The 23,079-nt window shown below is 40.8% G+C and overlaps 1 protein-coding gene across 1 annotated transcript in view; it reads right to left on the bottom strand.

Annotated features, from left to right (window-relative positions):
• fstl4 (follistatin-like 4) overlaps positions 1-17,399 on the bottom strand; it is a 159,150-nt gene extending 141,751 nt beyond the window's left edge. Inside the window, exons 1-2 of the mRNA XM_068331748.1 lie at positions 17,269-17,399; positions 2,947-3,104 (exon numbers count right to left, since the gene is read on the bottom strand). Coding sequence (XP_068187849.1) covers positions 2,947-3,096 — 150 coding nt within the window. The 5' untranslated portion in view covers positions 3,097-3,104; positions 17,269-17,399. The remainder of the gene's footprint in view (positions 1-2,946; positions 3,105-17,268) is intronic.
• Between the last annotated feature and the right edge of the window lie 5,680 nt (positions 17,400-23,079).

Below are 23,079 nucleotides of genomic sequence, written 5' to 3'. Positions count from 1 at the left end.
CAGGAGACAGAAGATATTTTACCCCCCCCTCCAAAAGAAATTTATATTAAATATTTCTTTAATATTTCACTATTGAATATTTCATGTTTTACCAATAATAAAAAAAAACAATAAAAACAACAACTTTGATAGTTAATGATAAAGACACGATTTCATGTAAAAAAAGTCCAGAGATTTAAATTTTAAAGTCTGATGGGATGTGGAGAAATTCATTCGTTGGAGTTAAAATGCAATAAGGAACAAATGCACCTCCTTATTGAAGGCTCTAGTGACGGGTTCATTTAACCTGTCATGATGGGATGTCCGGTCTCATGAAGCTCTATTAGATATTCAACTTATAAATATCAACGTCTGAAGCTGCAGCAGAAAAAGAAACAGAACTCTTCCCAACAAGTTATGAACCTGATTTCATGAAATTAGGTGAGATGATGGGTTTTTGTTTGATTTTTGAATTGTGTGTTGTGTGTTTGGTGCCTATAGTTGATTATCTGGTGGGGGACCATTTTATCATGTTTATAAAGGAGTCTTTACATCCAGGCATCTTTTTGATAAATAACACGTTTGTAAATTCTGAATAAAGCTGCCAAAGAGCTCCTCACATGATGAGTTCTGCAGCTGTTGAGCCAAATGTGGACCAGTCAGCCAGACTCCAGTTATTTATGGCTCCGCATAGTTTCAACTGTGTGAGCCGCCCTGACAGCAGGTAATTCATTATTTAGTCTTGCTGCTGGTAGGAAATGTGCATGTCTTTTAATGAAACGCTTTCTGTAGTTTTTTAGATTATTTTTATGTCTTTTACACACTTTTCCTGTATTTAAAAGATACTAAAATTACTTTTCTAATATAAAATAAAAAATCTGTAAAATCATAAATCTACTTTTTTAAAGAAAGTTCTCTGTGTCAGGTTTAAGATTAGTGATGCTATCATGTTGTTGAATTATGAACCAATCAGAAACTGGACATGAAATTATAGTTTATATAATTTATAATTGGATTATTTTTCAGTTTTAACCCTGATTATTTGTATTATAACACTGTTGTGTTTTTTAGTGCCTCTAAACATCCTTAATTCAGCATAAAATAAGTGAAGTGGTGTAGTTTTTCGCATAGTAATTTACATATTTTTGCAGTATTTGGCTCCTTGTTGCAGTTACTTTTATTTTCTATTTTTTTACAGTGAGTTGGGAGTCCCCGACGTCAGATTTCAACAACCAACCATCACATCTTTTCTTGTATCTGTTCTTTTAAATTAGAGTTTAAAAAAAAAAAAAAGTAAGAGTATCAATCAGCATGGAATATCAGTATCTATAATCCTAATGATACCCATTCCTAGAAGAATAATGGCCAGGCAGCGCTAATGATTAGCGCTTGTGGTTTTATGTTCAAGTTGATTATATCTATTCAAATTTAAAGGCACTCATGGAACAGTTATGACTCTACAAGTTAAAATAGCACTGCGGCTTTGGATTTTTATGATAATTATTATGATTTTAAATGTGTGAGAGGGATCATTATACCATACACACAATTCATTTGACCACCTCACCAACACTGGAGTGCACTGATAAAAGTTTCTCATTTTTGCATGAATGTCCGGACATTTTCACATCAGATTTATAGAGCCCCCCCCCCCCCGGGACATGATGCATCCTGACACCTTAATATTCTTAAGATACTGCCTGATTGGAAAGAAAAGGTAGGCGGATGAGGAGGAGGCAAAAATGGCTGAATTTATCACTGCCTGTGTTCATCTATTTATTTGCACTGGATTCCCTCATGTCAGTAGCTCAGAGAGGAGGGACCCGTCCTGTCTCAGTAAATCATCAGTGCAACAACAAGCTACTGAGTGAACCAAGTGAAATAGAGCCAAATAAAATAAATAAAGAATTCCATGCATGCTGTAATTCATTCAAAGGCATGCCTTGAAATATAAGTTATAACTAAGAAATTCTAGTTTTATCCCTGTACCATCAGCAGGAGAAGCATCCTCAGCACAAAAAAATACTATATTTTGAAATTAGTTTAATGATATCTCAGATTAGGTGCAGCACCATGGTGCAGTGTGTAGCTCTGTCACCAACTGCATCATGGGCCAGCTGCAACGCACTCATGAGGCATTTGTCAGCACATTGCTGGCTTCTTCTTTTCTTTGCTCTGCCAGAGTTGTAGACGGATCCCAGGAAAACGACAGAAGTAAAAATCACAACATGTGGACTTTTCTTGCTTCGCTTCATGCTCTTCTTTTCTCAGTCTGTTACATCCATAAAGGATGTTGTGTCTGGCTTGTCAGTGTATGACCGGTTTAAAGAATTATCTTAAACAGCCCATAAAGCGAGAGAAGGGATGGATGAAATATAAATGCAGGATAAGAGGGGACACCAGTCATCGATACCCCAGAGATCAAAGAAGTTCAGAGGATATTAAAGAAGCTTGTGATGTGTGACGTCACAACTAATTCATTAAAAGATAGAAAACAATTGAAACCATTAAAAATATCCAATAAATTCATACATCTATATATCAGTCTCTGCCCTGTAAATCATGGATATACATTACATAAACAGCCATTTCTGATTTTCCAGCTTCATGGAGCCCCTTGTCTTTGGGGACAAATTTGTTGAAAATTGAAGTAAAGATATTTTCTATTTGTATGGAATATTCAGTGTGCTTCCCTTTTGACAATTCCATCAGGTCTTCTTAGAATTGGAATTATACACAGCATAAAATTAGAATATGTATAGTTTTAAATGCAAGTTCTCCAGCGCCACATCTCAGCATACGGGGGGGGGGGGGGGGTCATGACGACAGGAGTGCAACAAAGCGCTTCAAATAGGACAACAAACGGCGTTTTGATTCACTTCATCTTGATTTGTCATCCTGATGTGATTTATGCTGGAGGTGATTGATTTTCCTCCTGACAGAGTGGAGCTGATGTTCAGTGTTTACCGTGGAGTGTGTTTCCTGCATGGAGCTGTGGGCCACGCTGGCTGTATCCATGCTGCCCCGCCTGCTGCTCGCGTGCCCTTCAGCCAGCCAGCACCCTGAGGACCCCAGCAGAGCGGCCACAGCCACGGTCCACACACCCAGGCTGCCCATGTGTCTGCCTGAGTGGAGAAGCAGAAAGAAAACACAAAGAACGTCGTGGATGGTACGCAAAACATCGTTCCTCTTCAAATTCATCCTATTAAAGGGAGCAGGAACAGTTCGGTTTGTTCTGTACCTGTTGTATAATAGCACTCAAATAATTTATTGTCTCTACTTGAAAAATAATTGTCAAGCATTGTCACGTAACTATTACTATAAATTAAGCTCCTTTTATTCCAATCATATATAAAACAATAACTGGAGGCGCATTCTTTAAAAATCCCTCTAATCCCATGCATACAGAGGATCAGATAGTACACAACCACATCCAGTCGTCATGGACACACACACACACACACACACACACACACACACACACACACATGAAAACACTGCATCACACACCAAATAAAAATCACAGGACAGAATTCAGAAAAACTTGTGAGGTCAACAAAGACACTCTGAAGGTTCAGAAGGTTGTGTTCATGAGGAGTGTCAGGCATCAACGCAAGTAGATGTTTTACTGTTGTAACACAATCAATCACACACAATCAATCACACACAATCACATACCCAATCAATACACTCTCAAGAAAAGCATACACTCAGCGTCCCAGGTGCTCTCACAACAGGACTTGTTGAACCTGATGTAAACACACCTAAAGCAGAGCAACAGAGCACCCACAGGCAGTGACCCCCCCCTCAAGGGATGGCCCCTGACATCCCAAACACGATCCCAGGGAAGGGTCAGGATCGGGCTCCAGAATGAAATGGAGTTCAAGCCCAGGGTCCGAGAAAGATTCAGGAATGGGCTCGGGCTCGGAATTGGGAACAGACTCGGGCTTGGGCACAGACTCGGACACAGACTCGGACACAGACTCGGGCACAGACTCGGACACAGACTCGGGCACAGACTCGGACACAGACTCGGGCACAGACTCGGGCACAGACTCGGGCACAGACTCGGACACAGACTCGGACACAGACTCGGGCACAGACTCGGACACAGACTCGGGCACAGACTCGAGCACAGTTCTGGGACTGGCCCTGGAACAGGCTTGGAAGCCGCCATGGTAGGTTTCCACCGCTGCATGAGGTTGAAATCTGGATCCTGCTTTACTTACAGTCTGATCAAGCACTGCCTGAAGAGAACCAGGGTCTGCTGGGTCCAGTCTTGGCCAGATTGTACTGTCAGAAACACGATCAGGACACCAGTCCAGAAGTTTTGCTCCATATTTTAATCTGGCGACGCAGAAAAATCCAGGAAACACAAGAAGACTCAAGAATTCCAGAACTAGACAAAAGGGCGTGAGTACAAAACAATCTGGACCAGAAACAAAAGCCTCAGGCTGTCCAGCCTGATCAGGTCGAGGTGTTGAGATGAACAACAGGTGTGGAGACGAGACTCCGCCCACGTGTTAGGCCCCTCCTCCTGCCACACCCCAGCACAGCAGAGAAGCAGAACACCGACACCAAACCGTGACAGCATTACGTCACAGCGCCCGTGTGTGTGTGTGTGTGCGTGCGTGCGTGTGTGCGTGCGTGCGTGTGTGTGTGTGTTTGTGTGTGTGTGTAAATTAATGACCACTTGTAAAGTTTAGTCTAGTACAAAAGAACATTAATGCATTCTGCAGACATAACAAATAGGAATTTTGTCTGCAATAGAAAACCTGTATTGTAGTTTATTGTATTTATAGTTTATTGTATTTATAGTTTATTGTATTTATAGTTTATTGTATTTATAGTTTATTGTATTTGCGGTTGTGGGTTTGTGTTGTACGACACTAGTGGTTCTCATATTGTGTTTCTCAGGCTCTCTGCAAAAACTTTAATTTTTTAATATTTAATGAACTTCATAAACGCGCTGACGTCTTGTCTGGTGTTATCAGCTAATGCAGGTGTTTATGAGTGCGCTACGTGTCGGGGGCAGATTGTTATGTACGGTCTTGTACTTCCAGATAATGTGTTTATTGTTTTTAATGTGGCCTCGTGGTTTATTATGTGAATATATTGTGTGTTACTCTGCAGAACCAGTCTGAAAACAAATTCCCTCAGGGGCCATAAAGTTTGCAATCCAACTAAAACAAGGGCACGAAAACATGATGCATCTCAAACAGTCTCTGTGTTTACTTGCTGGAATATTAAATGTTATAGTCGTGCTGCGTCTCACCTTGACCTCTGTGTCCTGCTTACGTCACCTGACATAACACGGTTCATTAGGACTCATGTTTGGATTTGGATGTCCACCAAGTCTGGGGAGAAATTAACTGGGTTCATTTAGTTAAATGCTGCAGACTGTCGCTGAGCACTAGCATACACACTTTTATCACCATACAATAAACCCTTAGACTGACGAGTGATCCTAAACTAAAATACACTAAAATACTCCAAAGTCTTGAGAGGAACTGTTGAGTCAAGTGATAAATCTTGGACGTTTGTCCGCTACAAGTGACTCCACATTATCCATGGTCATTTGATACAATGGTTATTTAAAAATAATGATTAGCACAACTTTAATTAACAAGTATTATGAGAAAAACGCCCATAAAGTACCAACAGTAATAGTGCTGGTAGGAACAATCGCTCCATTCAGTGTCGAGACTATGACAATATATTTAATTTACTTTGTTTAATGTATGCCAGTTGTCTGCCAGAAAAAATTGGTGGATTGCCCCCTCCAGGTTTGGAGGGGTGAGTTATAGCCTCGAGTGAGGGAGTTTTACTTTCTCGTGGACTTGCTCTGGAGTGTCGAGAAAATGGAGCGTGAAATGGACAGAGGCATCAGCGGTATAGCATTGTACCATAGTGGTAAAGACAGGATGACATAAAGAGCTCTTCATTCTCCAGATGATCTATTTTACAACCCCCACCTTTCTTCATGAGCTCAGGTTAGTGACCAAATGAACACCATCGTAGACACCAGCAGTCAAAATGAGCTTCCGTCCAACGGCGGCCGAGCTCTGCCTTAGGGATAGAGATAGCCCAGAGATAGAGATAGCCCAGAGATAGAGATAGCCCAGAGATAGAGATAGCCCAGAGATAGAGATAGCCCAGAGATAGAGATAGCCCAGAGATAGAGATAACCCAGACATCCAAAGGGAGCTGGGCTATCTCTATCTCTATAACCGCTGCTTTTTCTAACTGGAAAAGAATCTTCTAACTGGAAAAGAATCTGTTGAGGTGGTTTGGGCATCTGATTACGAGTCCTCCAGAGAATTTATTTCCCCCAAAAGGGAGAAGACTCTAGGGGTAGATCCAGAAGTCGCTGGACAGATATAGATCACATACGACCTGGGACCGCCTCAGGATCCCCCAGGAGGCATTTGGTGAAGGTTGTCACAAAATTAGCATTTCCAATTAATATTTTAATTTATTTATTTATTTCTCTTTCTCAAATGCACCCTCTAGCATTTTAAAGTCATGATCTAGAGAATAACAAGTCTCAACAGGAGTCGGACTGACGTGTTTAGCGTTGAATGTGTAATGTTTGCCCCTAACGTGCTGGAGATAACAACGTAACGCTGACCTGCTCAAGAAGTGAATGGGAATAGTGGGGGGGGGGGAGAAGAAGCTGCACACATCAGTGGAGGAAGAACCCACCAGTATCACTCAGCTAGCTAGCCTGAGGCTAATGGGCGCTCACAGACGAGAGCTTCACCCTTGTGAAATTAAACGCTAAATGAGATCTGCCATTCAATGTTTTAATGTGCTGTCTGGCCCCTGTGGCATTGGCCCACACACACACACAAACACACACACCTACACACATTCATATGTGAACACACAGGATTACACACTATCACAGCTCCGGTGATGTGAAATGAATAGAGCATTTTTGAAATGTATCACTCTGGAGAAAGTCTAAGAGTGAGCCATCGTTTGACCAGCATATTAAAGAGCCTGACAAGACCAAGTCAACTGTTCAAGACCTTCCAGATTTGCATTATAAACAGATTCAATGCCCTGGCAGTTACTAAAAAAGAACATTTCCTCACAGCTACTTTTCTCCATATCTCTCATATTTCATGTCTTTCTTAGGAATTTATAATTTTTGGGGCCCAAAAAGTATTGTTAAGGCCTGAAGCATCTGTAGAGCTGCCTGCAGCCCACCTGCTTCTTTATTTAGTCACTTCCTTTCTTGAGGGAAATTTCACTTCATTATATGATGTGCAAGAAATTGGTTTTAGTTTTTTTTTAAATGTAACCTCATCCAGATTTGTGAACTAAAGGATAAACGTAACAAAAGACAAAAGGGAATGAAACAATCCCGTACTGCACAGGAAGGTATTTTTGCTCAGGGCGAGGATCCAATTTTAAAAAGGTGTTAAAATTTCTTCATTAATGCATGAACGGAACATAACAAGCATCCAAAATTATCATTGGTTGTTGCAGCGAGCAGTGTCAGGTCTCATGAAGTCAATAGATTGTTAAAACCGCCACATGTCCAAGGACTGCATGGGGACATTTGAAGATTGAATCCTTGATCATCAAGACAGCATATGCTTTTCTTCACTGTCTGAATTTTCTGTCTAAATATAGTTTCCCCACAACTCAAAGTCACCTTGTCTGCAGTGGCTGACCAAATAATAGGCACGACAAAAATCTCAACTTTATTTGGCTTCATCCAGTCAAGCTGTGTCAGTCACATAACCTTCAAAACATCTAGAACATGTTTTTCTTAATACAAAAACAGCTGACTAACTAGGCATTGCTGATGGAACACATTATAGCATAAGACACGTCACAGATACACCGTTCACAGATCAGGATGGATCAGATTGTCTCAGAATCCAAAATGAGTGTTATGTGCTTCAGTCTTCTCAACATACGCTAACGGTCATTTTTTTCCATCAGTGTGAGGAATTAGAAAACATCTGGCTCTGTTCTGGAGAGCACACAACCTGTCAGACTGGAGCTAATGGTGATGTGTGTCTGCAATATCAAGTATGGATCCTAGAGAGCACACTGTATGCTCTACAGCAGCAACGCTGACTAATTTGCTTCTGTTGTGGAAAAAATTTTCTAAATACAATTTCGGAAAGTTGTTCTCTGGTGTGGATCAACTAATTTACTGCTAAAACTGATTCTTATCTGTGGGCCTGATTCCCAGTCATCTTATTCCAGGAATGATGGTGGAATTTTGGCGTTACACCACAGCTTCCTCTCCATCCATCCATTTTCCTGACGAAAATGGATGGATGACACGTGCTCCGTGGTAGAGCACATGCCTCACATGCTCTGGGTTCAATCCCTGCCATCTGCATCCCTAAAGAAGCACAAGCCAGTGTCAAATGTTGGCCGGTCCCAAGATAAATGCAAAAGGTTGCGACAGGAAGGAAACCCAGCATAAAAAACTTAGCCAAACAAATACGAATGGATGAAAAACTGGTGACTAACGGGAGAAGAAGAAAAAAAGTTGTGTTATGTGCCCCAAGTAATTTTTTTGCACATAAGAAAATGGGACACATGGATTTTGGACCAATATGCAGTAACAAAGACAGAATAAGGCAGTCAGAGACTCCAACATCCCACGACACCCCTGAATTGAAAATGTTACCCTGAGCTACACATGTTTGTGTCTCTGGCTTCCTGAAAATGTTGTGTTTTTGTTTTGTGATTATATCTCATCAGGGGTTCAGAGATGTCTACCTCCAAAGGTATAAAAATTACACTTGCAATACTCTGCTTTGCGGGATGTAACTATTGCTACACGTATTTTAAATCAAAAGTCTTAGTCTGGGGCAGGTGAGGGGGTCATATTGTAAAAGGGGCACTCCAACTCCATCAGGAACAACAAGTTTGAATCAAACAAGGGGAACATGAATCTCTGAGGTTGGGGGTGGGAAGGTTCAGGTTAGCTTATATTTTCAGCGCAGCTGGTGAGGTGTTAATAACTTACAGAAACGTGGTGTGTTTGAGAACCCTTCTCCTGTTTTTCTCTCTCAAACACACACATTTGTTGTTTGTTTGACCGCGAGAGGGTGAGAAATAGATAGAGGCGGACTTCATGTATTTAATGAAGGGCTACTTGTTTGGCTGCTACTGAACAACAAACAATGTTTGTATCAATTTGAATATTTATTTAGCCAAGATCTGCTGTTTGGAAGTGTTCGCAGCTCTCAGTCTGTCCTTTTCTCAGCTCTCACTCATGACAGCCATGCAAATACGATGGACACAGAATGTGGTCATCTTGAGTGTTGGTACTGTGACTGCTTCGCTATGCTACTGTTTGTATGTCTGTCCATTACGTCCCTCTGTTTGCTTGTTTGTTTGGAAAATCACATTTTAAAAGCAGTTGCTACCAGGTTGATAGCATATCCCGCTGTATGTTTTATAGCATGACCACACATGTTGACCACACTGAACCAGACCATACCAGACTAAACTTGACCAAACCAGACTGAACCAGACCAAACCAAACCAAACTAAACCAGACCAGACCAGACTAAACCAGACCAGATCAAACCAGACTAAACCAGACCAGACCATACCAGACTAAACCAGACCAGACCAGACTAAACCAGACCAGATCAAACCAGACAAAACCAGACCAGACCGTACCAGACTAAACAAGAGCAAACCACACAAAACCAAACCAGACTAAACCAGACCAGACCATACCAGACTAAACCAGACCATACCAGACTAAACCAGACCAGACCAGACTAAACCAGACCAGATCAAACCAAATAAACCAAACTAGACCAACCCAAACAAACCAACCCTAACCCCAGTAACACGTCAATACAGAACATGTGTAACCAGATTAGGGTTCATGCAAAGGATTTAAAATGTGTTTTTAGCTTTTGAGGACTTTTTTTTTTTTTTTGGTGCATGACACTAGTTGTGCTAATCTTTCTAATTAAGTCAACATATTAACATTTGATTACCAAAGTGCTAGACACCATCTGGGAATTTTGTTCGGCACACAGTAGTAATAATGTTGACACTGACACCAATCCAAGCGATCCGGAGGTACTCTGCTTCCCATTCTCCATCCCAGCTTTTGCTCCAGGTAGGTTTGCTGTCACAGTTACAAATGACACCTGCAGTTCCATAACAACAATCAGTTCCTGCTCAGCAGGCGTCCTTCCCTGCAAGATGCTGAGCGTTTGACCAAGGAAGGTGGGAGGAACACAAAAAATGACAGTGAACACTACATGCTGAAACTGTAACGTCGGTCCATTGGCACCAGATTGTGTCATTTTTTTCGGAGCTGTGCAAATGGATTGAGGTGTTACTGCCAACAAAGACAATTTTTTTAAATAGATTACTGTTCCACCTCACAAGATATTCTCTAAACAAAGTTTGATCAATCCTTAATAAATGTTTTTAAAGAGCTAAGCGTTTGATCAGCTTAATGCAAACTAAGTGTTGCCTCCAACAAATGCTCCTATTTGGAAACGTCTTTGCTATCATCCCATGTCTGCTGACACGTCTGTCTGTTCTAGCCAGCAGGTTAAGATCACTGCGTAGCATGAAATAAGCCAATAAGCTCACAAATTGTTGACATACCATTATCTGTGGCTGCGGTTTGTATTCAATCAGTCCTCCATTCATTCATTGATTTATTCAGTAAATATTTTATTTTAACAAGGATCGTTGCTGAGATGCGGATGTCTTTTTACCTAAAGATGAGCATTCAGCTAAATCACAGACAGACAAAAGATGATTCACAGGTGTGTGTTGAGGAAAACAATTCCAGGCATGACTGCAATCATAACATAATAACTAGAAATTCGTACATGTTTGAAAGTCATTCGGTTTGTGTGCAGCATCCATATCTACTTCTTGTTTCTGTGTGGTTTAGGGAGACACCGGAGAGACCGTGGGTGTCAATCTCTCTCAGCCACGCATCAGGATCACACCTTTCTAACCCTTATTATCTTCCACACACTCGAAGTGAACAGGATATGCATCCTTTCAGGATTTTTCACTTTCATTTTTTTTTTTTTTCATGATAAATTCTCAGAAGACTCTGGAGTGATGTTTCCCCTAAAAAGGATTTACACAGCGCAGTAGCCTGGAAAGATAAGGTTATGAAGTGTCATTCACCGTAATGTAAAATGCTCATCAGAGCTGCCCTCAGAAAGCAGACATGGGGTCTGACAGCACAGCTGTTAAACTCTGACAGACCTTATCAGACCAGGATCACGGCTGAAGAGTTAAAAAGATTTTACTCTGACATCTTAGAAATTAAGAATAAAAGGTAGAAGGAATGATGATGGCTTACAGTTGCAACAACAAATGGAAGGTCCACACAACGTTAGCCATCAGACAAACTGTGTCACAGGTGGTTTTATGTGCTTCTTAGAGCGTCACATCACAGTCCCAGCTTATTCAAGCTGCACCCATCATCTCATTTAGATACAATAACTGTGTGTCATACAACATTGCAAAACAGCAGCATCATCTGCAAATCTTGTGTAGTTCAATAAATAGTTCATGCATTAGAGACTTTTTTGCACCTACTGTTGTGTTGTGTGTATTTCAGCAGCAGCAATGTCTGCATAAATTTTCTATAATGCACAAGTCTATGATGGTATCCTGTCATTCAGTGCAGCAGAGTGGCTCTAATATGTTTCTGATTGGTTTTGGGAACATCCATATGGGTTTATGACAGAGAAATGCTCTCTAACAGGCTTCACATGCAAAGGCAATCCTTATTAGTCGATCTATATATTGTTGGTTTTGGTTTTTCAAAGAAATTTGTTGACAGGAAAAAAAAATGTATATAAAATGTATCAAAATAATCAAAATGCTGCATATGTTCATGTCACTTAGGAATTTAAGGTGACAAATATAATGTAAGATTAAATATGACAATTGGATTTCTTGCCCAGTGTGTTTACAATGGACTTTCTCTCATTACATTTCCTTAACAGTACGAGAAAACAAGAAACCAAAAGTAAAAAAATAATATTTAAAAGCAGATTAACACACAAATGTGAGCAAAAAAAGTTTATGTTATTAAACACGCTCACCTTTAGGGAGGGAGAAAATATGTTAGCTTAGCTTCTACCATGTTACCTCGAAATACTTATTGTCACACTCAGTTTGTCACTTTCTGTCTCCACATAGACAGAGACCCTCAGGGTGGGAGGTGGGTGAACACCTCCTCCTGAAAATAAAGCACCAATGACTCCTTATAATCTATTCTCCACTTCTTTAACTCAAACTATAGCTCTAAATTTGTCTTTTTCCCTAACATCCTGCTTGTCAGTTACAGATGAAACCCCCTTAAAAAAAATGAAAGTGAATTCTGAAGAGCCTGAACAGTTGGGACCTGTCTGGCTAACACAACTGTGTTTGCTAATTTTAGAGCTTTACCAAAATGTTAAAGAGGCCTGCTTTGGTAACAGAGAGAAAATCACCTGTGAAGGGATAAGTGGCCATTCAGAGGCACTTTGTGGAGAGAAATGTGATTTTAGTTCACTGACTGGAGAACCACTAGAAAACTAAATAGTTAAGTGTTGTTTTTTGGAGCATCATTCATGGTGGCAACAGCCAAAAAAAAAAAAAAAATCAATGAATGTGAGAAAGAAAAACATTCATCTCTAACACCGGATAGTCAGATCGTGTAGTAAACTACAATGCAAGGGTTCCATATGATCCAGAGATATTGACTTCAAGACTCCCCCAAACTAAACTGTATTTGAAATCTTTCAACTGGCTTCAAAAGAGATATAATCAATCTATTTTTATCCATTTTTAGAATAAGTCTTGAAACATGCAGTCAAGGTCAAAGGGTCATCGAGGGGTCGGTTTGTCTGCTGGGTTGACGGGCTCCACCGCTCAAGCTTCACGTGTTTTAAGATGTCAATAGAATAAATAAGTTCAGTCAAATCTTGTCTGAAGCATTTGATCCATAAGAACTTCTGAAAATTTGTACTCGTTTTTTATTATTATTATTATTATAATTTTGCACCTGATCTATTACTGGCAGGTCAGTAAAATGTAGAGTTTACAGAGTGCAGTTCTCTGATGGTATTATTTAAAAAATAAACGTAGAGTGTAGAATAAATGCAGAAATGTAGTGTGATGGAATCTTATTTTTGACCTTGGATGGGTTCTGTCTGACAAGATAGTCTCAGCTCAAAGATCCATTTTCATCATTTTTTAAAATTTCAGTTTCAGAGCTGATAAGAACTTTACACAACAAAAATGTTGACTAGTTAATTCCTGTAGATTTACTGTCTGTTTCCATTTTCCTTAGCATCTATCTATGTTTTCAACTATAAAGTGTATAATGTATAATGACTGGAACATAGCAACATACAGCATTTTTTTTCTATTTGACATGTTGAATGCCTTAAGAGATCAGGAGAAATGAGATAACACCTTTAGTACTGCACTGAATTAGCTGCCATATTCACATAACCTTGAGTCCGACCACTTTTCCAACTGTGATGTGAAAAAGCAACTATTAAATAAAGGACCAACATTTGGCAGTTTTAAGCGCCGGACAGAAGGATGACATGAAAGAGACAGGCAGATGGCTGACTAAACTCACAATAGAAAACAGATACGCCGCGCGACCTTTCTGCAACCCCTTTTCAGATTTCTCTCTCCCTCTCTGACTGTTTCATCGGTTTCCTCCATTCAGACGGAGGAGGTAGCTACTGCTATTTGCTCAGAGCTGCGCTACTGATGCTCCAAGCTCAGCTGCTGTGTTCATATGGGATCCAGCGGTAAAGGTCATCTCTCAAAGTTCAACATTAGCGATAGGAATTTCAAGTGAACCGTGTTGTCCACATTTTACAGCCCTCTGTTCTGCAAAGGATGAACCGACCAGCTCAATATATATATATAATGTAATTTTTTATATTAAAAAATTATATGTGTGTGTGTGTGTGTGTGTGTGTGTGTGTGTGTGTGTGTGTGTGTGTGTGTGTGTGTGTGTGTGTGTGTGTGTGTGTGTGTGTGTGTGTGTGTGTGTGTGTGTGTGTCATTGACGTGTTAATCCTTGTCATGGACCAAATACTAATCATGTTATATGATGTTATATAATTCCTGTAGGTCTCAGTGAGTGTCAGGCCTCACTGAGACCTACAGGACTGAGGTTCATCAGTTCAATTTCAAACTGCATTGTCAGAGCCACACTGTAAATGCTTTCTGCTGGAATCAGGACACAGAAGCATGACTCAACATCTCTACAGTATTTTTAGCATTTTTGTTGGATATGCCTTCATATATTTTTGGAAAATCAAATCAAAGCAAAACAAAACTGTGTTACCAAATGAAATAAAAATACGGAAATGGGTTTGAGTTGCTTGAGGGGATATCTTTGTGTGTGTAAATAAACCCTTCTAGTGATTAGACAAGCTCTGCATGGGGTTCAAGCATAGCGATGCCAAAAGATTTCAACTGTTCATAAATGGGGAATTGTAGCTGATGTGAAAAATGCATTTTTTTCCACTTGAGCATTTCATGGCATCGTCATCCAGGACTCTGTGTGTGTCAGTTCTGAGAACTGGATGTCGTGTCACGTCTTTACTAAGTTAAGAAGATATAAATTTAAAATAAAGTGTGCAAACATGATGACTTACAAAACTCCATAACCATCTTTGCGATGCTCCTCCTATCGTTGCTTGGATCAAATATTTTCAGCAAGATTCTTTACAACTGGCGCTAAAAAGTGTTTTTCCAGCCACAGTTTGTTATGAAGTACTGGATCAGCAACTGTTTTGGCTACTATCAAAAAAAAAAAAAAAAAAAAAAAGGAGTGAGACCAGCGTATACCAGATTTACCAGGTTTCATGTCAGCAGCGCTCCCACCAATGGAATGTCCTGACATTCATGGCTAAGCATGATTTCTACTAATATCTGCTATAAAGTAGGGATTATTCTATTTACCTCAAACTAAACAGGAGGATTTGGTTATTTTGAATGTCCAGATATCATGTCAGCACTCCTTGTTTAACTGATGTATGTATATCAAGCATCAGCACTGAGATTGTTGAACAGTAGAAGGAAAGCTGACTGAAGCCTACATTTTCCCAGCTTCACTCAAAAACCCAATTACGCTGATTCTGTCTGCAGACACGCTTAAAGAGGTGACTACAGTAGGAATAACATCTGTGTGTGTGTGTAAAGGAAAACTGCTCCACAGCTCGTTCACATAACCAAAGCCTTTATTTCCACTCCTGACACTCTTTATTTTACACACATGTATTTATACTCATACGCTGCTCTAAGCTGGTTATAGCTTCTGAGGGGTTTAGAGCACTCCAGGAGCCTTCTTCAACCCTAATGACATGGGCTGGTACAGTGTGTGTGTGTGTGTGTGTGTGTGTGTGTGTGTGTGTGTGTGTGTGTGTGTGTGTGTGTGTGTGTGTGTGTGTGTGTGTGTGTGTGTGTGTGTGTGTGTGAGCCATCCCACTATTAGACTGCCTCTCAAGCAACAACAAGCAAGCACAATCTGCTGGACACCGCGCTGTAATGGCTCTCTGTCAGACAGCTAATAAGTTACACACCAGACTGCAAACCGCAATAACGCCACTGAGTCACGACTCTAGGGGAGGGGGGGGGGGGGGGTGCATCATTATTTCTCAACTGTAACTTTGACCTCAGGTTTAGCTGCAGAGCCACTTTGACAGGGTTCAGGAACATAATGTGACCGCCCCGACAACATAGCAGGAGCCTGGAGCTGACCTGATGGGTGGTTTCTGAGCCCCCCACGAGTGCTGATTTGTGTTTTAGTGTCGTGTTAATGTGATGCTGTCATCTTTTCTTTGAGGGCATTTAAACTGAACTCACTTGTGTTTAAAAGTGGCTGTTCTCTCACATGTTTAGACGCTGGTATTTTCTGTCACGGCTTTACTGAATCATCCGTTAGAAACAGCTCCAATCGAATCCAAGTAAAATAAAACAAAGATCTAACTTGTTCATTTCCTTTTTTGCAAGGGTTAACTTGCATAAAGGCTGCAAAGTTACTGCAAAATAGGAGTTGTTCCAGTTAATATTCTCATTCTGGCGCAAAGGCAGGGTATTGATCCAACATTGTGCATGTGCAGAGCTGCATGTGTTCATATGTGAAACTATGTCTGAGTGGAGCTGGAGGGGGGTGGATGTTGGCCCCATAAAGCTGAAGGGCTTGGATTCACAATCAGTCTTTCACAGATAGCACAATGATGGATGGCGTAATTCTGTTCCTGGATGTTGGCTCCATATCTGGTTCCAGGTGAAGAGGAAATCCAACAAAGCCAAAGAGAGGATGGAGAAAGAGAGGGGGGGGGGCAGGGAGTGTAGTGGAGGGGTAAGAGGCTGGAGCGTTTTCAGCACCGTGGAGAGCTCCGGCGCGCTAAACGCTATATCACGGCACCGTGCGCGCCAACCAATCCTCATTTCCCACTCCGCTGCGCGTCAGGGAGGTTTTGCTGCCACTCTTCCAGGTCTCTGGTGACACTGATAGGATTTTCCCATGAGAATGCGCTGAAGCAGCTCATTTAACATAATCAGACTCTTAAGGACCCCCCCCCCTCCTTATTCTTAAGAGTTGAGGTGAGTAGAGGGAGGGAAAGATGCGCTTCGGACGCAGGTCATTAAAAGGTAAATTCTTCCCAGCGTATGCCAAATACATCGGAATGGGGTGGGGGGCGGGGGGTTGGGGTGTGGGCATGGGAGGGGGAATCAATGCCTGAGAGCCCCCAAGGAAGGATGTGCGTGTCTCACTGTGTTATCATTTCAGTCCCTCTGCTGCTGCTTGAGCAAACCTGGCGCATCCCGGCGAAGCGCAGCCACTCCGGACCATTTATCAAACACTGCCCCGGTCGTGTTGGAGGAGGCGCAGCCGCGACGGGCTTATATGAGGGACAGAAGCAGGCATCTGCTCATACTGAATGATTAATCACATCCCCGTGTTGCGCCCGACGACAAGGGGACACCGGGTTGCGTTCGGAAACACACACACTCTCTCCGGACGCAGCCGCTGCGCACCGCGTTCCTGATTGGGATTCTGGGGCTCGTTGCGTATTATTAATGCACTACTCACAAACTAACTGGAATTTAAAGCATGTCACTGCCAAACACTTCATCTACTTTCATTCACTCACAATCCCAGTGCATTTAGTGACATCCACAGCAGCGCCATGCACACAAATAAAGCAAACTTGTAGAAAAGGAAACTAGAAATAAGCCTCTAAACAACCTTTGCGCATCAGTAAACACCAGCTTCCATCTTACCTGCGCTATTCCGAGGCAAGAAGGCAGGAAAAAAGGGGGAAACTGGAGCAAAAATGTGCCACAGATTTCCTCGCAATGACGCGTCCAAACTGCGTTCTTTTAGTTCCACTCCTCTCCTCCAGCTCCAGCGGGGCGTCGAGGCTTCAGATTCAATGACGCGCTGGTGTTCCTGCAGCGGCTGCCTCACTGGCGACGGACGGGTGGCGCGTCCCAAGTCTCAGCAGCGCGTTTCCATCCTCCGGCTCGTCCGGCTGGTTCTCCTCTCAACGCTCCGATCCTGCTCTGCTTTATTTCAACTCCCCTCACTCCGATCTCCTCGTGACGTCACAGCCGCTGCGCGCCAAATGCAGTGAGGCTGCATCTGCAGACTGCAGGCGCTGTGAGCAACACCTGTATGGCGTGTGTGTGCGTGTGTGTGTGTGTGTGTTTATGTTTATGTGTGATTATCAGTAATGTTGAGATGATTTTGATTACAGTATTATTATTATTATTATCATTATCATTAGTAGTGGTAATAGTATTAACCACTTAAAGACATCCAATCACCCAATTTTGACATTCATTATTCAGATTTTCTTCCAGATAAAATTAAGGTTGTCTTAATTACAGAATTTTTGAATTACTGTATATCAAAATTCTGCAGCTTACAGAGTTTTGTGCATTCAAAAACAATTTAAAGACAAAATATTGAGTTGGTAATTAGAGACAGGTGATATGGATGTGACATTTTTTTGGGTACGTATTGATCTAATGAGTTCTGTGAAAATATAATCTACTTTTGACTCCTGGCAGCTGTAAGACCAACATTTACAACACTACTGACTGCAGGAGCAGGTATGTTGGAACAATCAGCAGGTTTACCTGGTTATGTTAACGCTCTGTTCAACTGGTCAAATAGCATATCCATTTTCTTTTGTATCTTCTGCTTTACCCCTTTGAATAAAATATCTGGAAGACACAATAAGACCTACATACTGTAGTGTATTCTAAAAAGACACAGGAATGGCGGTGTCTCCATAAAAATTTCATGTGGAGCTAAAACATTAATGCTTGATGTAACATTTATCAAGACAATAAAAAAAAAAAGGTTGATAAAAATAAGAGACAAACCTGGGGAATGTGGAAAAGTTAAGAAGGAACTTTAATCACAAAGTTACAATACTCCAATCCTACAATGCTGTAGGGGTTCAAAGGAAAGAAAGAATGTTAGACAGAAAAAAGGAAGAGCATTTAATTTATTTAGTTCAGCAGGTAGAGCAGCACAGCCTGCAGTAACAGGTGATAATGAACACGTCCTTAAAGCACAACGATGCACAATCAGTAACCACAACGCTGCCTTCAGTCCTTCATGCAGCTTGATAGGAGTCAATTTAAATGCTATTAGTGTGGATACTATTAAACACAGCTGTATAATTAATATTTCATGTGTGTGTGTGTGTGTGTGTGTGTGTGTGTGTCAGTGTGTGTGTGTGTGTGTGTGTGTGTGTGTGTGTGTGTGTGTGTGTGTGTGTGTGTAAAGATCATCCTTACCTTAGGTTTGTACTTAATATATTTTCACACATTATTCTGACCTTAATGTACACCTTGCTACATTTTTATAAGGGCAGCGTGGTAACACACAAACACACACACAGGAAGTGCACACACACACGTTTTAACCTGTCTCTGGGCCATCGCCGTGGAAATGTTCACATCCACATTATTGACAAATGCATATCAGATCTAGTCATAAAACCGACAGCTCCTCGGCGGAATGCAGAGACGATCTCAGACCGCTGTAGGCGTACCCTGAGTGGCAAATCAATCACGCCTAAATGGTGCAAATATGAATCGACCCCTGAGGGGCTCGTACAAACGACAGTCCGTGCATGACATTGCAAGAGGAACACGGTGTGCATTTTACCCACAGATACACCCATGGCTGCACAAACGGAGTTTCAGACTAGCATGTGGGGACTTAGCAGTGACAGCAGTCATCATTATCTCTGCCATCATTTGCTCAGGAGTGTTTGTACGAGCAGTCATACTTCAGAAACATAACATCTTCTCCCCTCAACCATAAAGGCACTCAGGCATGTGTCAGCACTAAAAGGTCTCTCTTACGTAGCTGCTCCCTCAGAGACAGAAACACCAGGAGATAGAGCCATAACTCTGCTTTATGCCCTTTTTGCTCTCCTCACCACTGCTAGTATTGATTTGATTCACACACACACACATGCACACACACACACACACACACACCCCACACACACACACATAGAATTGCCCATCACTTACTGCAGTGAGGACTCCCATGCTATGCTTGATATGAACTCAAATAAAATTTGTTGTTTAACTGTTAACTCTTTTAGGTAGATACTGTATATTGTTTGAATATCAAATGGTAAAATTTGCATCTTTGAACCAGACAAAAACAATAGAGATGGATGATCGTTGTGCGACCGTTTACCTTTGTGCATCAGGAAAATGTGATGTGTTTGAGGTCAGAGGTCATGCATAGTTAATAGTTAGTCAACTGAGAATAAAGGTAAGTTGCAGATAATATACGGTAGGTGAGTAATTTGTGAATAAGAGTGGAGTGTAAACTTTTGCATCATTCTGATCAGACTTTCATCAGACACAATCCTTTCTACACAGAGGCCTGAAGAGACACATATCTGGACCACCAGTCGAACCTCATGTCATTCACTCTATATGTACTAAAAGCACGAGAAAATGACAATTAGTCCTGTTAAAGGTGTTGTGTTGTCTCGTGACTGACCATGTTGAATCAGTTTCTGAAGATACTGGGTTGTTATTTAGTGTTGGAGATTCCGATCCCTCTGCCACCCTACTGTTTAATGTTAAAATGTTAGTGTCCTTTCAGAAATACTTTCATCAGATGTAATCATTTATTTGATTAAATATTTTGAAATGCTTTTCTTCAAATATTAAAACACATATTCACGCAGATTTAGAACGACACAATCAAACTTTTAAGCTGTTTTCTTTTTTTAGAACCAAAAATAAATAAATAAATTCAATAAATTAAATTCAACACTTAAGTAGACAAAGAACTGGGCTGAGAGAAGGTTTGTTGCTCATCCCATATTTCTCTTTTCTCTTGATCATTCTGTACATGTGAAACATATACCTCAGTGCTGTAAATGAATTTAGCTTAAATACTCAAGATGAAGTGATTTGCAGACGAAAATAAAGAACCGAGCAGATCATCAGGCGACAGAACAGAACGGCAGAAAGTGTAAATATGCTTCTCCTTCCCTGACGTCTGTAATCCGTTATGCTGTCTGCCGTGCTTGAGTTTGTTTCTCAGGTCTTTACTTGTTCAGTATTCAGAAATGTAAATGTTCCACATTAATATTATTTCTGCTAAAATGTTATCCTGCTGCCAGGGTTGGAGTCCCACTGGAAGCTCATTATGGAGATCACAACTTTTGGGGTCAACAGTTAAAATTTTGCTTCACAAATTTTCAGAAAATCAGTGGCGCTTGCTGTGAAAAAAAAACAAAAAAACATGCAATAGCTGGGGAAAAAAAGAGGAAAGCTGAACATGACAATATTCTACAGCTATAACATTATCATACACACAAACAAGTAACCAAATGTTTGTTGAGAATTTACCAAAGATACAAGTATAATGACACGACGAAGTGCTCTCGTTCTGATTGGTGCACACACAATTAATTTGTCATGTGGTTTATTTCAGAGAGCTGAGGAAAACCTATTGAGTCTCTGTCTCTCTTTCTCTTTCTTTGTAATCCACAAACAGGGATACACACGGAAATGCATACCTTGCACACACAAACACACACACACTCGCCTTGTATAATGGTCTTTCTTTCCTCCTGCCCAGCTTCAATTTGATGGCAATGGGGCCGCCAGGTTCCCCAGATGACCATCCAGATAGAGCTAACAGATGAAAGCAGCAGTAAGACGCTAGCAGTAATGGCGCTACAGCTCCGGCTTACAGACCATATTTCTCCCTGATGACTGTGGCTCAGCCTGACACCTGCAGGAGTGAGCTGTTTGGACGAGAGGACGGAAAAATGCGGAGAGAAACAAAAGCTTTTGCTCGCCGTGCACACGTGTGCATAAACAGATTTCGTTTGTTGCATTCCACAGAATAACTACCTTTGGTCATTATTCCTGGAGAACAAGCAGGCGATATGTATACAGGTAGTCCTCAACATGCGAACACTGGACCTACAGACATTTAGAGATACAAAGAAACGTGCGCCGTCATATCCACCAATGTCACGCAGTTCCTCTATCTGCCACAGCCCCCGCCGAGCAGCACCGCTGCGTTCCCGCATCTCCGACACTCATCTGACCTCATTCTTCAAGTACTTCATTCTTCTTTTCCTCAAGGATTAAATTATAAGGAGCAACAGTTTATTGTAAAATAATCAGAATTCAAAACCATCACATGAATCAGTGACATTTAACGGCAGATTTTAGGATTATAGGTATGTATATGTATCATTACACTATGCTGTAATTCTTATTTATTGTACAGTAACATGATATTATGTGCTTTTCACGGTTTATACTGATTTTACGATTCCAATATCTGTGGCAGATGCTAAGTTGAGTGCAAAGATGTATACTTTTTGGAAATCCACTGTATAATCAAGAACGAATTAACTCGAAATGACCTGTACCTGTATTTTATTAATTATGTGTTGTTTTTATGTCCTGTAATTATTTCTGGTAGGTCTTATGGAATAACACTTTAATATTTGGAGTAATAATGATATTTAATTGACCTCAAATGGTGATTGTAGACTGAAATTTAACAAAGAAATACTTAAGAATAATCATGACGGTATCATGATTATGTTTTCACATCATAATGTATTTTGCTTTTTTGTGAAAACTAATCAAAAGTTCAAATTAAATGCTTGATAACAGGATTGAAACAGGACTTGCATAATTAAATATATTTTCATGTAGTTAATTTCTGTTTTTGGATTTTTTTACTACGATTTGATTACAGAAACACATGATGTCAAGCGATCTATTTGGTTCATTTGTTAGTGAAAAAAAGGAATGATTTCACTCTTACCATGCATGCCCAACAATGACTATTAAAATGGATTTCCGCATTAAATTTTCTTCCAAAAACATCACCACAGTCCTTGTGGGACAGCTGAAGTAACTGGGCTGGTACTGATATTAGACCAAGTGGCGTCTGACTCTGTTGCCGTCATTTAGAGCCTCTATTCCCAGACAGACGATCTGCTCCAGGGGATTTGGCACATGACAACACTGACATCACAATTCTGGACAACGAGTGCAGAGGATGAAATTAATGGACACATGATGGGGAGGAAGTTCAGGGGAAATCAATGTGGAGTGTGTCTGTGTGTGTGTGTGTGTGTGTGTGTGTGTGTGTGTGTGTGTGTGTGTGTGTGTGTGTGTGTGTGTGTGTGTGTGTGTGTGTGTGTGTGTGTGTGTGTGTGTGTGTGTGTGTGTGTGTGTGTGCTTTGCCATTGTATTACCATGTTTATTTCAAACATATACATTTTAATTTTCCATACGATGCATGCAGGACATGTATTATTCAGTCATGTAAACACTTAGTGCTCATAGATGTTCATTTCCCAAAAAACAACAACAATAAGTGTTGGTTTTGTTGTGTGTAACCATGGTAACAGGTTTAATAAAGTAGATATTTTAACCAAGACCGTAATGTTTCTTTACTAAACCTAACCAAGCTGTTTTTGCATAAACCTTAGCAGAGCTTATTGACACCATCGTGGCATCCTTACAAGAATATTGGATGTGAATCAATTTTGTACGTTACTGTCA

This window comes from Antennarius striatus, chromosome 13, assembly GCF_040054535.1.
Source record: "Antennarius striatus isolate MH-2024 chromosome 13, ASM4005453v1, whole genome shotgun sequence".
NCBI classification, from domain to species: Eukaryota; Metazoa; Chordata; class Actinopteri; order Lophiiformes; family Antennariidae; genus Antennarius; species Antennarius striatus.
Note: the sequence above shows the minus strand (reverse complement) of the source record. Positions and strands in the feature narration are given on the sequence as shown.